The following is a 12,951-nucleotide window of genomic DNA, read 5'->3' as shown; positions in this document are numbered from 1 at the left end:
TGAAAAGGACATATGTGTCATATATAAAAGTCATACGAGTCATATATAATTACACTGCCAATATGGTATAGCCTAGTTGGTTAGAGGATTTTCCACTAAGTGGTTTCCTTTGGGGGAGGTCTCAGGTTTGATTTTATGTAAATATGGGAGAACACCTCTAGGAGGGATTCAAACTTAGGATGAGGGATTTAAACAACATATGTCGGCCCTTTGGAGCTGGAAATCCTGCCGTTTAAAAAAATACATGATTACACGACATGGAGTGTGTCATTATCTTAGTGGGGTCACAATAGAATAATGCCAAGTATAAAGACAAAAGATTAAAATAATAAATGGTTAAAAAGAAAGAAAGAAGGATAACATACATGTCGGCGTTAGTAGTTGCATTGACCCCATGTGACTGTTTTCTTTCCTTGCCCGTTTCAACATAGAATCAAATATAATCAAACGCTATTCTGTCTCGACTTTCAGAAGCTTCATCATCACAACTACAATAATAATAACTTAGCTTCGCTTCCATCATCTCTCTATCTCTATCTCTATCTGCTTTCTTCAACAACCCTAAATTGTTAGCTACAGAAAACGAAAGAAAATGAGCAGCACTAAGAAGGAAGTGATTCGATTGGAGCGTGAAGCCGTCATCCCCGTTCTGAAGCCCAGAATCATCATGCATCTCACCAATCTCATCGGTAACAACAGCAATTTTATGTTTAAATTGTTGTTTTTGGTTCGTATGCTGTTCAATTTTGGCTGAATGTTAGCATTGGTTGTTATTTGTTTGAATATACAGGGCTAGTGTTTCTAAAGTTGTTGCAGATTTATTTTGGTTGTTATTCTATAGGGTTAGTGTTAGGGTTTGCTAGATGATCATTATAAGGTTAATTTAGAATCTCTGTTTAGCTTAAAGCATCTGCCTAGGTGTTACTTGTTCGTTAGGCTTTGTTCATGTTCGTTCAGTAAGGAAATAATGTGTTAACGGACACGAACGGTTCACGAACACAGTTGAACGAACAAGGCCTTCTTACATGTCCGTTCGTTTAACTAATTGAATGAAATTTCTCGTTCATGCTCGTTCATTTCTTAAACGAGCGAACGTAGATGAACTTCCCCGACGGTTCACGAACTGTTCGCTCAACGTTGAACATCACGCCCCCATGCGTGACAACAAAGAGAGAGAGAGAGAGAGTGAGTGTGGAGAGAGAGAAGAAGTGGGAGAGAAAAAAACGGAGAAAGAAGGGGTGAGATGGTGAGTTGGCGCAAATCCTCCCAAAGGATTTTGAAATAGCAACGTGGAACGTCTTAGAGCATCTCCATTGGAGGTGTTTTTTGATGCTCGTGGCCTATGTGGCATCTAGGTGGAGGAGTGAGGGAAGAGAGAGTGCAATTCATCTGAAATTCCAAACGAGCTTTGACAAGCTTTTGTGAGGGGGATGAGGATAGAGAAGGGAGAAACAAAGAGGAGAGAGAAAATGGTGAGTTGGCATGGGGTTGGGTCACTGGGTGCCCATATGGTGGTTGGTGTCCACTGTTGTGGATGTTCTTAGACTGTGTGTTGTGGGGTGGTGCCCCTTCCCTGCCACCTCACCACATCTTTAACGCCAAAACCTCCGCCAAGCCACAACACCACCGCTAAACCAACTGCCTTTTTGGGCGTTAGCCCATTAATGCCCCCATTGCCTTCTTCACCAATTCCATATCCACTAAAAAGACACCTCACCCACTTTTAAATTAGAGTAAAGTACACAGCTGGTCCTTGTGGTTTACCAAAATTTTGAATTTGGTCCCTAGCTTTCCAAAAGTAAATGGATGGTCCCTCTGGTTTGCACTTTGTAACACATTTAGTCCCTAGCCAACAAATCTAAAGCTTTCATGAGGTCCAAGTTAAAGACTAAATGTGTTACAAAGTGCAAAACTGCAAACCACAAGGACCATCCGTGTACTTTAAGAAAAAGCTGTGGACTAAATGCGTTACAAAATGCAAACCACAGGGACCATCCGTGTACTTCTGGAAAGCCAGGGACCAAATCCAAAGTTTTGATAAACCACAGGGACCATCCGTGTACTTTACTCTTTAAATTAATTTAGTTTTTATTTATTTAATATATATATATTTTTTATAAAAATGGTTAGTTAAACCACAACGTGATAGGTAAAGGTGGGTTAGTTAAAGCCCATTGCCTACGTGGCAGGGCGTTATGCACTTTTTAGGTAAACCACAACACACAACCTTGGATGGAGCTGTTTGATTGGCCACCTTGACTTAACCATCCCCACCACTTATTAGATTAGAAACTAATTGTTGAATTAATTGTTTCAAAAAATAACTTAGGGAGTAAATAGTAATCTACTTTGAGTAATAATTTTAAGTGCTTATGAGTAATTCTATCATTGGAACAATGTACCAAGTTGTTTAGAAAAGTAGCAACAAAATAATGTGATATATAATTATGTTTCCCACAACAAAACATTGTGATGTATAATTCTGTTTCCCGTATGTATACATAACCAAACGTATCGTTTTCTGGAACGGAGTATTCTACTCTTTCAATGTTATTTTTCTAGTTTTGAGATAAGCTCATCATTGCAGAACACCATACTGACCGAACAGAATTCTTGAAGCTCTGCAAGAGAGTCGAGTACACAATTCGAGCATGGTATCTTCTTCAGTTTGAAGATCTCATGGTATTAATTCATGCTATAAATCAAGAATTTTCAATATTTATATAAGTGTTGTTTTAATCTCTGTGGTTCTCATACTTGCAGCAACTGTATTCACTCTTTGATCCTGTCCACGGGTCTCAGAGACTGAAGCAACAAAGCCTATCAGAACAAGAAATTGATGTTCTTGAACAGAATTTCCTCACATATATGTTTAGGGTAGCCAAGAGTCCATGTGTTAAATCTTCAAATTAGTTCACATTCAAAATCTTTTATATGTTTTAAAGTATAATTTTAATGGCTGCAGGTGATGGAGAAAAGTAATTTCAAAATATGCTCTAATGAGGAGATTGATATTGCACAATCAGGGAAGTATCTTTTAAATCTTCCTATCAAAGTCGACGAATCAAAGGTTTGCTCTGTGATGCATATCTTACCATATTAGGTGCTATAATTAAACGAACCGAACGAACACGAACAAGGCCATGTTCGTGTTTGTTCGTTAAGGAAATTAACATGTTCGCGAACTGTTCACGAACGCATACTGAACATAAGTTTATGTTCATGTTCGTTCGTTAAGGAAATTCAGTTGTTCACGAACAGTTTGTGAACACTAGTCTCGAACACAAACGAACGCAAACGAACATTTAACTTGAAAATAAAAAAAAATAAAAATATTATTAGCCTTAAACATTGGATATAAGTAGTTAATTACAACCATCAAATGATAAATCAAAACACAAGAAGTCTAATACACCGCCAAACGATGAATCAACTTTAACTAACTTAGACATAATTATCCCCCAAAATGTCTTAGCATGTCCAAATTTTAGTTAACTTAGAAAAAAATAGGGTTTCAAGTTTTCAAGATGTTTAGATAAAAGGTTTATTATTTTTTTTTTATTTTCTTAATCTAATCAAACAAACACGAATGAACGTAACCGAATATATTACCGAACGTTCACGAACGCAGTCGAACGAACGAGACCTATGTTCGTGTTCGTTCGCTAAGCTAACCGAACGAAATTTTTTGTTCGTCTTCATTCGTTAAGCTAATCGAACGAACATAAACGAACTTCCCGCCGCACGGTTCACGAACTGTTCGCTGAACGTTCGGTTCGTTTACAACCCTAGCTATAATCATTGTTTTCATGTCTGCTAACGTTTCTTTCTTTCTTTCTTTTTTTTTCTTTTTTTAATGTAGATTGATAAGAATCTATTGAAACGTTACTTTGAAGAGCATCATCATGATGATCTTCCCGACTTTGCTGATAAGGTATTGATATAAATCTGGTTTAGAGGTGGCAATTTTGACCCGTATTGTGTGAACTAGCCGATTTGGGTTGTGTTTTATGTCAAATGGGTCAAATAAAAATAATTAGTTGGAAGGAGGTCGAATGGGTCAAATATTAGAAGTCTCCCAAAGTCTATTTTGAATGCACCCGACCTCCTAATCGCTTCTATTCAACGATTTAGATCATTATTGGGATTGTAATGTTTTTTTTAGTAATAATTAACACATCAATCGTTTATATTTTCTTAAAAAAATGGACAAAAGAGTGTTTCCAGGTAGGGGTGTGAATTTCTGACATGACATGAACTAAACATGAAATTTGTGGGTTTGGGTTTAGTCTAGATGGGTTCGCGTCAGTTTCAGGTTGAACCCGCGAACCCGTTTAGCTAAAACGGGTCGGGTTCGTGTCAACCCGATCGGGTTGGTGGGTTGATTCGTTTAACTCATTATCTTATATTTTATTTCTTTACAATGTATTTTATATCATAAATTAAATTTTATAACTAAAATGTAATTGTATTATAAAACATTTGTTTTTTTTTTTTTTTTGTAGTAAAATTTTAATATAATATATTTAAAAAAAATAAAAAATTCGGGTTGAACGGGTCGTCTTCGGGTCACTATACATGACACGAATTTCGGTTTCGGGTCGTGTTCGGGTTCATCTGAAATTTTCGGGTTCGGGTTGAACCCGCCAATCCACGAACATGATCCGTTTAGCATCCCTATTTCCAGGTCAACTCGACCTGTATCGTTTCAAACAGTACTAAAAATGACCTGTTTCAACAACCCGGTAATCTTGTTTAGATTCTTGAAATTCTATTTAAATATTGTTTATTTTATTTAAAATTTGTTTTGTAGTATGTCATCTTCCGACGAGGCATCGGAATCGATAAGACCACTGACTACTTTATCATGGAAAAACTGGACATGATTATTTCACGTCTATGGGCTGGGATTATGAGAATAACCAGGCATGTTTTTTTCACAAGTTATTTGCTATTAAGTTAAAGTTTTACCTATAGAGTTTATGGATGTTAAATGTTTAATTATGCTTATAGACTAGGAAAGCTTTTTTCTAAAAAGTCCAGTGTGCGAATTAAGAATGACCCGAAGAAAGATGATGAAGTTACTAAGGAAGAATTACCGGAGGATTTAGTTGTTGAAAGGGTCCGGATTGAGAACTTGGATATCAGGTTGTGAGCTACGTTTATTTATTTATTTATTTTTTTGAGTAAAATGCCATTTTCGTCCTTGAAGTTTGGTCAGTTTTGCGACTTTTGTCCAAAGGTTTGTTTTTCCGCATCTGGATCCAAAAGGTTGAAATCTTGCCATTTTCATCCAGCTCGTTAACTCCATCCATTTTTCTCCATTAAGTCAGGGACTCAGGGGTATTTCCGTCTTTTTTGTTAACTTAAAGGGCAATTCGGTCTAACGGATTCGGTCAGGGGTATTTTATATGCTTGTACATGAAGTGAAAATGACCGAATTGCCCTTTAAGTTAACAAACAGACGAAAATGCCCCTGACTTAACGGAGAAAAATGGATGGAGTTAACGAGCCAGATGAAAATGAGAAGATTTCAAACCTTTTGGATCTAGATGAGGAAAAACAAACCTTTGGACGAAAATGACATTTTACTCTTATATTTTTGCTAATTTATTGCAAGTTCAATGTGTTTGATTTCTACCACATGCTTATTTCCATTCCACCAGTTTACGGAATTTGGCGAGTAAGATTACCATTCAAGAACCTACATTTGATCGGATAATTGTTGTATACAGGTATGGCCTTTTTTTTATTAGTTGTATTATCGAAATTTTTAACTTTAGATACAAATTTATTAAAACTGTAATCCCGTAATGATTCATATGCAGGCGGGCGAGCACCAAGAAGGGAGAAAAGGAACGAGGAATCCATGTTAAGCATTTCAAAAATATCCCAATGGCAGATATGGAATTAGTCCTAGTGAGTGTTCTTTCTTTTGTGGCAACTTTGACACATTTAAAATGAACCAAATTTAGAAATTTTGTTGAAAATGGAAAAAAAAAATTCATGCCAACATAACATGTGCCTATCATATTTAATATATTAAGAAAAGAAAATATAAAAAAAGGCGAATTGGAAAATAAATAATCCCACCTAACTCAATTTGGCCGATAATAATCCCAAGTCAGTTATTGGCCGATAATAATCCGAACTGGTCAAATTTTTTTTTTTTTTTTTGTATAATAGGCCGCCGTTAAAATAGCTTAACCGAGTTAAGTCTTTTTCCGAATTACAAACCGATGTTTTAGGGCTTTTGATCAGAACGAGGATACGAGTCGATTGATGTAAAACTTACCTCGAAATGGCTTGATTTTTGTTAATTGGAAGTTTAAACACCCGGATTGAAGCACCGTTTTCGTGGGTTGGGGCAGTATTTCGAGGTAAGTTTTACATCAATCGACTCGTATCCTCGTTCTGATCAAAAGCCCTAAAACATCGGTTTGTAATTCAGAATAAAACTTAACTCCGTTAAGTTATTTAAACGGTGGACTATTTTACAAAAAAAAAAAAAAAAATTGACCAGTTGAGATTATTATCGGCCAAATTGAGTTAGGTGGGATTATTTATTTCCAATTCGCCTAAAAAAACTACAAATTATATGTGACGTATAAAAAGAAAAAAAAACCATTTCACCATTTTTGTAGGTTTCCAGTTAAAAAGTTGCCATTACTAATAAGAAATTAAAATGTTATTACGTCTTTAATTTTTATGGTTGGTGGCTTGAATCATGAATGGGCGTCTATATGTTGCTATCTGTTGGATTTAGCCCTAATGCCCTATTTTTTATTTATGTACACAACCTCCTAAATTGCTGTATGACAAAAAATAAAATAAAATAAAGAAGATTAACATGGTAAAACAATATTTTTTGTTATTTTATGTTTTGACAGGCTGAATATCTATAGTAACTAGTAAGTAAGAAGTGCTTTGACTAAAAGTGTTTGGGGTCAACCCAACGTCCCGTACCAAAAATTTCCCATTTTGACGCGTTACACAACCTGACTGGCCTGCACGTATTATCTTCTCTTGTAATTTTATTTTGCCAGTTTGTTATTTTATAGAATTTGTATATCTTACTGACAGCCTGAGAAGAAAAATCCAAGTTTAACCCCCATGGACTGGGTGAAATTCCTTATTTCTGCTGTAGTTGGACTGGTTAGTTCTTTATTATATATATATATATGTGTGTGTGTGTGTGTGTGTATAAAGAGAGTCTTTCTAACCCAAGTTAGGGAGAAAACACATGTAATACATGTTTTTAAGAGTTTTGAGCCATAAAAAAATCAAAAAAGCGCCGAAAGGATTTAAATAAAAAATAATAAGCAAGTTTCTGCGTTATAGTGCGTAACACGACTGTTACATATGTTACGCAGAACCTTATTTATTTTTTTTTAAATCCTCTTGGCGCATTTATGATTTTTTTTTTGGCTCAAAACATGTATATTACATGTGTTATTTTTTTTTTCAAAAAAATAAAAATTGGGAGGTTAGAGTCTCCAGGGTTTTCTCCCTAATATTGGTGTTCTATATATCCTTCCCTATATATATAGGGTAGGGTTCATGCGAGAACCACCTTTATCGCGAGAACCAATGTGAATGTTTACGAAGTAAATTTTGTATGTGTACAATTAATATCTCTTTTTTCAGGTAGCTGTCGTAGGTTCGGTTGAGACACCTCAAGCTGACTTTTGGGTCATGTTTGCTGTTCTCTCTACGGTTGTTGGTTACTGTGCTAAAATCTACTTCACGTGAGTTTTATCGTTCTTATTATGTGGTTAATATTTATCCTATGAATGTCAATATGTTACATGCACATATTTACACATTAATTGACTAGATAATAGCCCTTGTGCTACATGGGCAAATATTATAAAAACACATTAGAGCTAATCGTTATAAACCTAAAAGAATATCAAGTAGTTAGTTGTAGACATGATGATATAAAATAGTATAACAAAATGGTTAAAGAATGCATATGGTGGTTGTAGATTTCAGGCTAATATGGTTGCATATCAAAACCTAATTACTCAATCCATGTATGACAAACAACTGGATAGTGGTAAAGGCACTCTTCTTCATTTGTGTGATGATGTCATTCAACAAGAAGTAAGTGTTTTACTTTTACACTTTTTTTTTTGTTTTTCATTCTGTTTTTTTTTCGCATCCGAAATTAGTTATTTAAGAAGTGTATATCTTCTAAAACTTGTGATTGCAAATCCCTTGTTCATTTGCAGGTAAAAGAGGTGATATTGTGTTTCTTTATATTGATGGAACAAGGCAAAGCAACTTTACAGGTATACATGAATATTAATCTACATATGGTTGTGCGTGTGTGTGTTTATGTGTGTGTGTGTGTTTATGCGTGTTTGTGTGTGTATATTTGAGTGTGTTCTATATAGAATCAAATTTAGATAGAGAACTAAGAACTGCGAGAATCACATGATGCACTTGTCCGTAGTGCTTTAAAGATATAATGGGAGTTAGAAAGAGAGTGGGGTAAGTGGTTATATTAGGGGTGTTCAAGATTGGATTATCCGGTTTTCAGCTATCCAATTTTTGGATAGTGAATATTAATATCCGAATCCATATCCGAAATTTCGGCTACGGATACGGATTCTTTATTTAAACGGATATCCGAATTTTATAAAAAAAATCCGTTGTGCATAGATTAAAGCTAAACCTGAATTCGATTTTCCAAATTTCCAATATTGAAAACAAAATACATTCACAAATCCACATCCGAATCCGATTATTTACTATTTTTTTACTACATTTCAAACTAAACATAGTGCTCATATAATATACATTTACTATTTAGTTTGCGGATATCGGATAATCCGATTATTTTAAAATCCACATCCGAATTCCAAAATTCGGATTATCTGATTTTCGGATTCGGTTTCGGGTCCGGATTTTATTGGACACCCTAGTTATATGTACAAGTGCATTATGCGGCTCTTGCAGCTCTACTTACAAACTGGTTTCGTATTGAATCCCCCCTCTCTCTACACACACACACGTATACATGTATGTGTGTGTGTGTATTGATTGATTGAGTTATGAGTTTTTTGTGGCATATAATTATAGGATCTTGATGTACGATGTGAGGAACTAATTGAAGAGGAGTTTGATGCAAAATGCAACTTTGATGTGCATGATGCAGTCCACAAGTTAGAAAAGATGGGCATTGTTGCTAGGGTGAGATTTTAATATTTTGTGTAAATTTAATATTTTCCTTTGAGTAAATTACAAAAATCGTCCTTTATGTATGTCACTTATTGCAAACTGTGTCCTTTATCTTCAATAATTACAGAAAACGTACTCGATGTTTGCAAACCCTTGCAAGTTATGTCCTTTAGCCCTAACTCAGTTATTTTTTTGTGGTTAAATCTGACCAAATGGACCCCACATGAGGGTATTTTGGTCATTTTACTCTCATGTGGGGTCCATTTGGTCAGATTTAACCACAAAAATACCCTCATGTGGGGTCAATCTGGTCAGATTTAACCACAAAAATTAACTGAGTTAAGGGCTAAAGGACATAACTTGCAAGGGTTTGCAAACATCGAGTACGTTCTCTGTCATTATTGAAGACAAATGACACAGTTTGCAATAAGTGACATACATAAAGGACGATTTTTGTAATTTACTCTTTTCCTTTTCATACATGACAAAGCCGCCTCTTATTAGAAGTAACAATCTTTACCTGATCGCTAAGTTATAGGCTGATTTCAGTATATTTTATCTCCAACGGCGAACTTGTCTAATAGGTAAACTCAAATAAGTAGGTTAAAAGGTAACAAGTCAAACGGGTCGAATAGGTCAAACCGGTCCAAAGTCACCTAAAGTGTATTTATAAATTTTAATACGCAAGTTATGCTAAATCATTTTGTTTATTATTGAAATAGTAGTTTTTGTGAACATATTTTATCTTTTAAAATAACGTTTTAATAATATTTGAATATAGGATTCAATTGGAAGGTATTACTGTGTTGGTTTGAAGCGTGCAAACGAGATTATTGGCACCACAACAGAAGAGCTTATACTCAGGACCACTCAAGAGCATGGCGGTTCTTGATGAAAATGCGACGTGCTATATACATACATATTTGTTAAATTCTTTTTTAGTTTTTACCTGTTGTATGTAATATTTTTTGCATCCCTGTAACTGTGTGATTGCATGATCAAGTTTTAGGTTGTGATTGTGTTTTCTCCCCTGGTGGTGGTGGTGGTGGTGGTTGGTTTAAAACATCGTAGTGTACGATGTCGATATATATATGTATATAAAATAAACAATTATCAACAATTGTTCTAATACATGTATTTGTTCATGTAGATTGTAGGAGTGATCTTGTGGCTAATTTGTATAGCCTGGCCTCACTGCAAAAGTCAATAAATTTATTTGAATAGTCTAGACTAATTTATATGAACAAGTGGTGGATTTGGATAGTAATTTTTTTTGGTAGTGTGTTTTAACTGCTGAAATCTGAAAAATTAATTATAAAAATAATAATAATAATAATAATAAAAGAAACATGTTAAAAAGGTGTTAAAATTGTCTTATAAAGAAATGACGTATTTTTTATTAATAAAAAAAAGAAACATGTTAAAAAGGTGTTAAAATTGTTTTATAAAGAAATGATGTAAAAAATGAATAATAATTAAAAAAAAACATGTTAATTTTTTTACAAAGAAATGATGTAAAAAAAATAATGATAAAAAGAGAAGCATGTTAAAAAGGTGTTAAAATTGTTTTATAAAGAAAGGATGTAAAAAAATTAATAATAAAAGAAAGTAACATGTTAAAAAGGTGTTAAATTTGTTTTATAAAGAAATGATGTAAAACATAATATCGTAACAATAATTTGTACAAACCTATTTTTTTTATAAATTATTTATTACATACAAGGACAACTTTTAACTGGTCTAAATGTTATAGTTTTTTGGTTTTGATAGAAGATGTGTCACTTAGTAGAGGCATGTGTCTCTTAAAGGAAAGATCATAGATTTAAAATTGGACAAAGGAAAATAACTTAGAATTATGGATGTGAAGAGTAACGTTAACACAATTAATGTCCTTTATATGAGGATCCAAAATCTCTTTTGATTCTCTTTTGAAATCCGGGGTATTTATGAGTTTGGTTTTCTGAGTTATTTTGGTTTATTTGTTTTGAAAGTTTACTAGGTTATAACCCCGTGTATTACACGGGTTGAGAAAATAAAATATCAAATAGTTAATAACGAAAATTTAACAATTATAAAACGATATTTTAAGACACTTTTCTGATATCCGAACAAAATTTTGTTTTATGTATGATCAAAACTTGTGATGTTTGTCAAGTTTATAAATATAAAAACATTTGAACCATCGATTAGAAGACAAACTGTATCATCGATTTTCTCACGACGTGAACCCAAGTTTTATTTAAATAACAGTGGTCTTAATTTATTAGTTCTAAAAATATTGTTGATTGTTTCAATTAGTAAGATATAATTTCTAATCTAGTAATTAATATAAAAAAGAAAATCATTCCCTCCACTTATTTAAATAACAGTGGTCTTAATTTATTAGTTCTAAAAATATTGTTGATTGTTTCAATTATTAAGATATAATTTCTAATCTAGTAATTAATATAAAGAAGAAAATCGTTCCCTCCACCCTCTTTATGAAAATGCGCGATATTTGTTTTAATTATTAAGATATAATTTCTAACCTATATATAAATAAATAATAAGATAATTTATGGAACTTTATCCGTAATTTCTTAACATCTGAGCCTCCAACTTTTTTTTTCTAAACCTTTTTAGCCCCTAACACTAACCTCATCCATTAAATGTTAGGGGCTAAAAGAGTTAGAAAAAAGACGTTAGGGGCTAAAAAGATTAGAAAAAAGACGTTGGGGTTCAGATGTTAAAAATTCTTTTTGGGCTAAAAGAGTAAAAGTGCTATAACCACAGGGGCCAAAATCGTAATTTACGCTATTAGTTAAATAAATAATATTATAAATGATAAGGAGATTAAACTAAATAATAATTATCCATAAAAAATTAAACTAAATAATATTTAGTAGAAGAATTATCTATTACTCTATTAGTTAAATAAATAATATTATAAATGATAAGGAGATTAAACTAAATAATAATTATCCATAAAAAATTAAACTAAATAACATTTAGTAGAAGAATTATCTTTTTTTTTGAAAGGCAGTAGAAGAATTATCTTAATAATTAATTAGAAAAGATTAAATTAAATTAAAATAATATTTATCTATAAAACATTGTCTAATATAATGACAAGTGTCCTTAAAATGGTTTCTTTTATTATAGAGTATAGATTTGGTCGAAAGTCGAAACCGATGGTAAAATCGGACCAAATTTAGGAAGTTAAAAACCAAATAACTTATTTTATTTTATTTCTTTCTTTCTTATCATTTTACCATTATTTGTTATTGGAATTGGTTGATGAAATAAGAGTGTTGATGGTTTGGCTGATTAATTGAAAATGATTATTCAACTTTTTATATTTTTACAATATACATCTATGTATATGTATTATTATGGATGGGATCAGTACTGGTACTATACCGCAAAGTAATACCGGAATTTTACTAAAACCAAAACAGAATACCGTATCGTATATGTTCGGTCGGTATCGGTAAGCTATGGTACCACGAAAAGTCCCACGAAAAGTCCCAAACCGGTACCATTCCACACCCCATTGTATCAATAAGGAAATTGAGCTAAATTGAAAACTAAATATCCTAATGTATATTTTCGGTTGGTACCGGTATGATACGGTACCGGTAGTCGGTCTGAAATTTCTCATCCCTATGTATTATATTCGAAAACAATATTTCTCGTTTTAAAGTTTTGGGTAGAGTAAAGTTCAATTTGCGTCCCTATAGTTTGGTAGCGGAATCACCATTCACCCGTCAAACTTAATTTTCGCTG

At 33.2% G+C, this 12,951-nt stretch overlaps 1 protein-coding gene across 1 annotated transcript; it reads left to right on the top strand.

The window, feature by feature from the left end:
• The first annotated feature begins 366 nt into the window (after nt 1–366).
• Nucleotides 367–10,335, top strand: LOC110868569. Its single transcript, XM_022117766.2, has 15 exons — nt 367–689; nt 2,588–2,682; nt 2,764–2,877; nt 2,966–3,070; nt 3,863–3,934; nt 4,814–4,926; nt 5,014–5,148; nt 5,667–5,735; nt 5,829–5,919; nt 7,084–7,155; nt 7,648–7,748; nt 7,989–8,106; nt 8,235–8,294; nt 9,088–9,198; nt 9,968–10,335. Exons 1-15 carry the CDS (start codon nt 593–595, stop codon nt 10,076–10,078), a joined length of 1,464 nt encoding a protein of 487 aa, XP_021973458.1. The 5' UTR covers nt 367–592; the 3' UTR covers nt 10,079–10,335.
• Nucleotides 10,336–12,951: the final 2,616 nt, after the last annotated feature.

The sequence above is a fragment of the Helianthus annuus genome, chromosome 7 (assembly GCF_002127325.2).
Source record: "Helianthus annuus cultivar XRQ/B chromosome 7, HanXRQr2.0-SUNRISE, whole genome shotgun sequence".
NCBI classification, from domain to species: Eukaryota; Viridiplantae; Streptophyta; class Magnoliopsida; order Asterales; family Asteraceae; genus Helianthus; species Helianthus annuus.
Note: the sequence above shows the minus strand (reverse complement) of the source record. Positions and strands in the feature narration are given on the sequence as shown.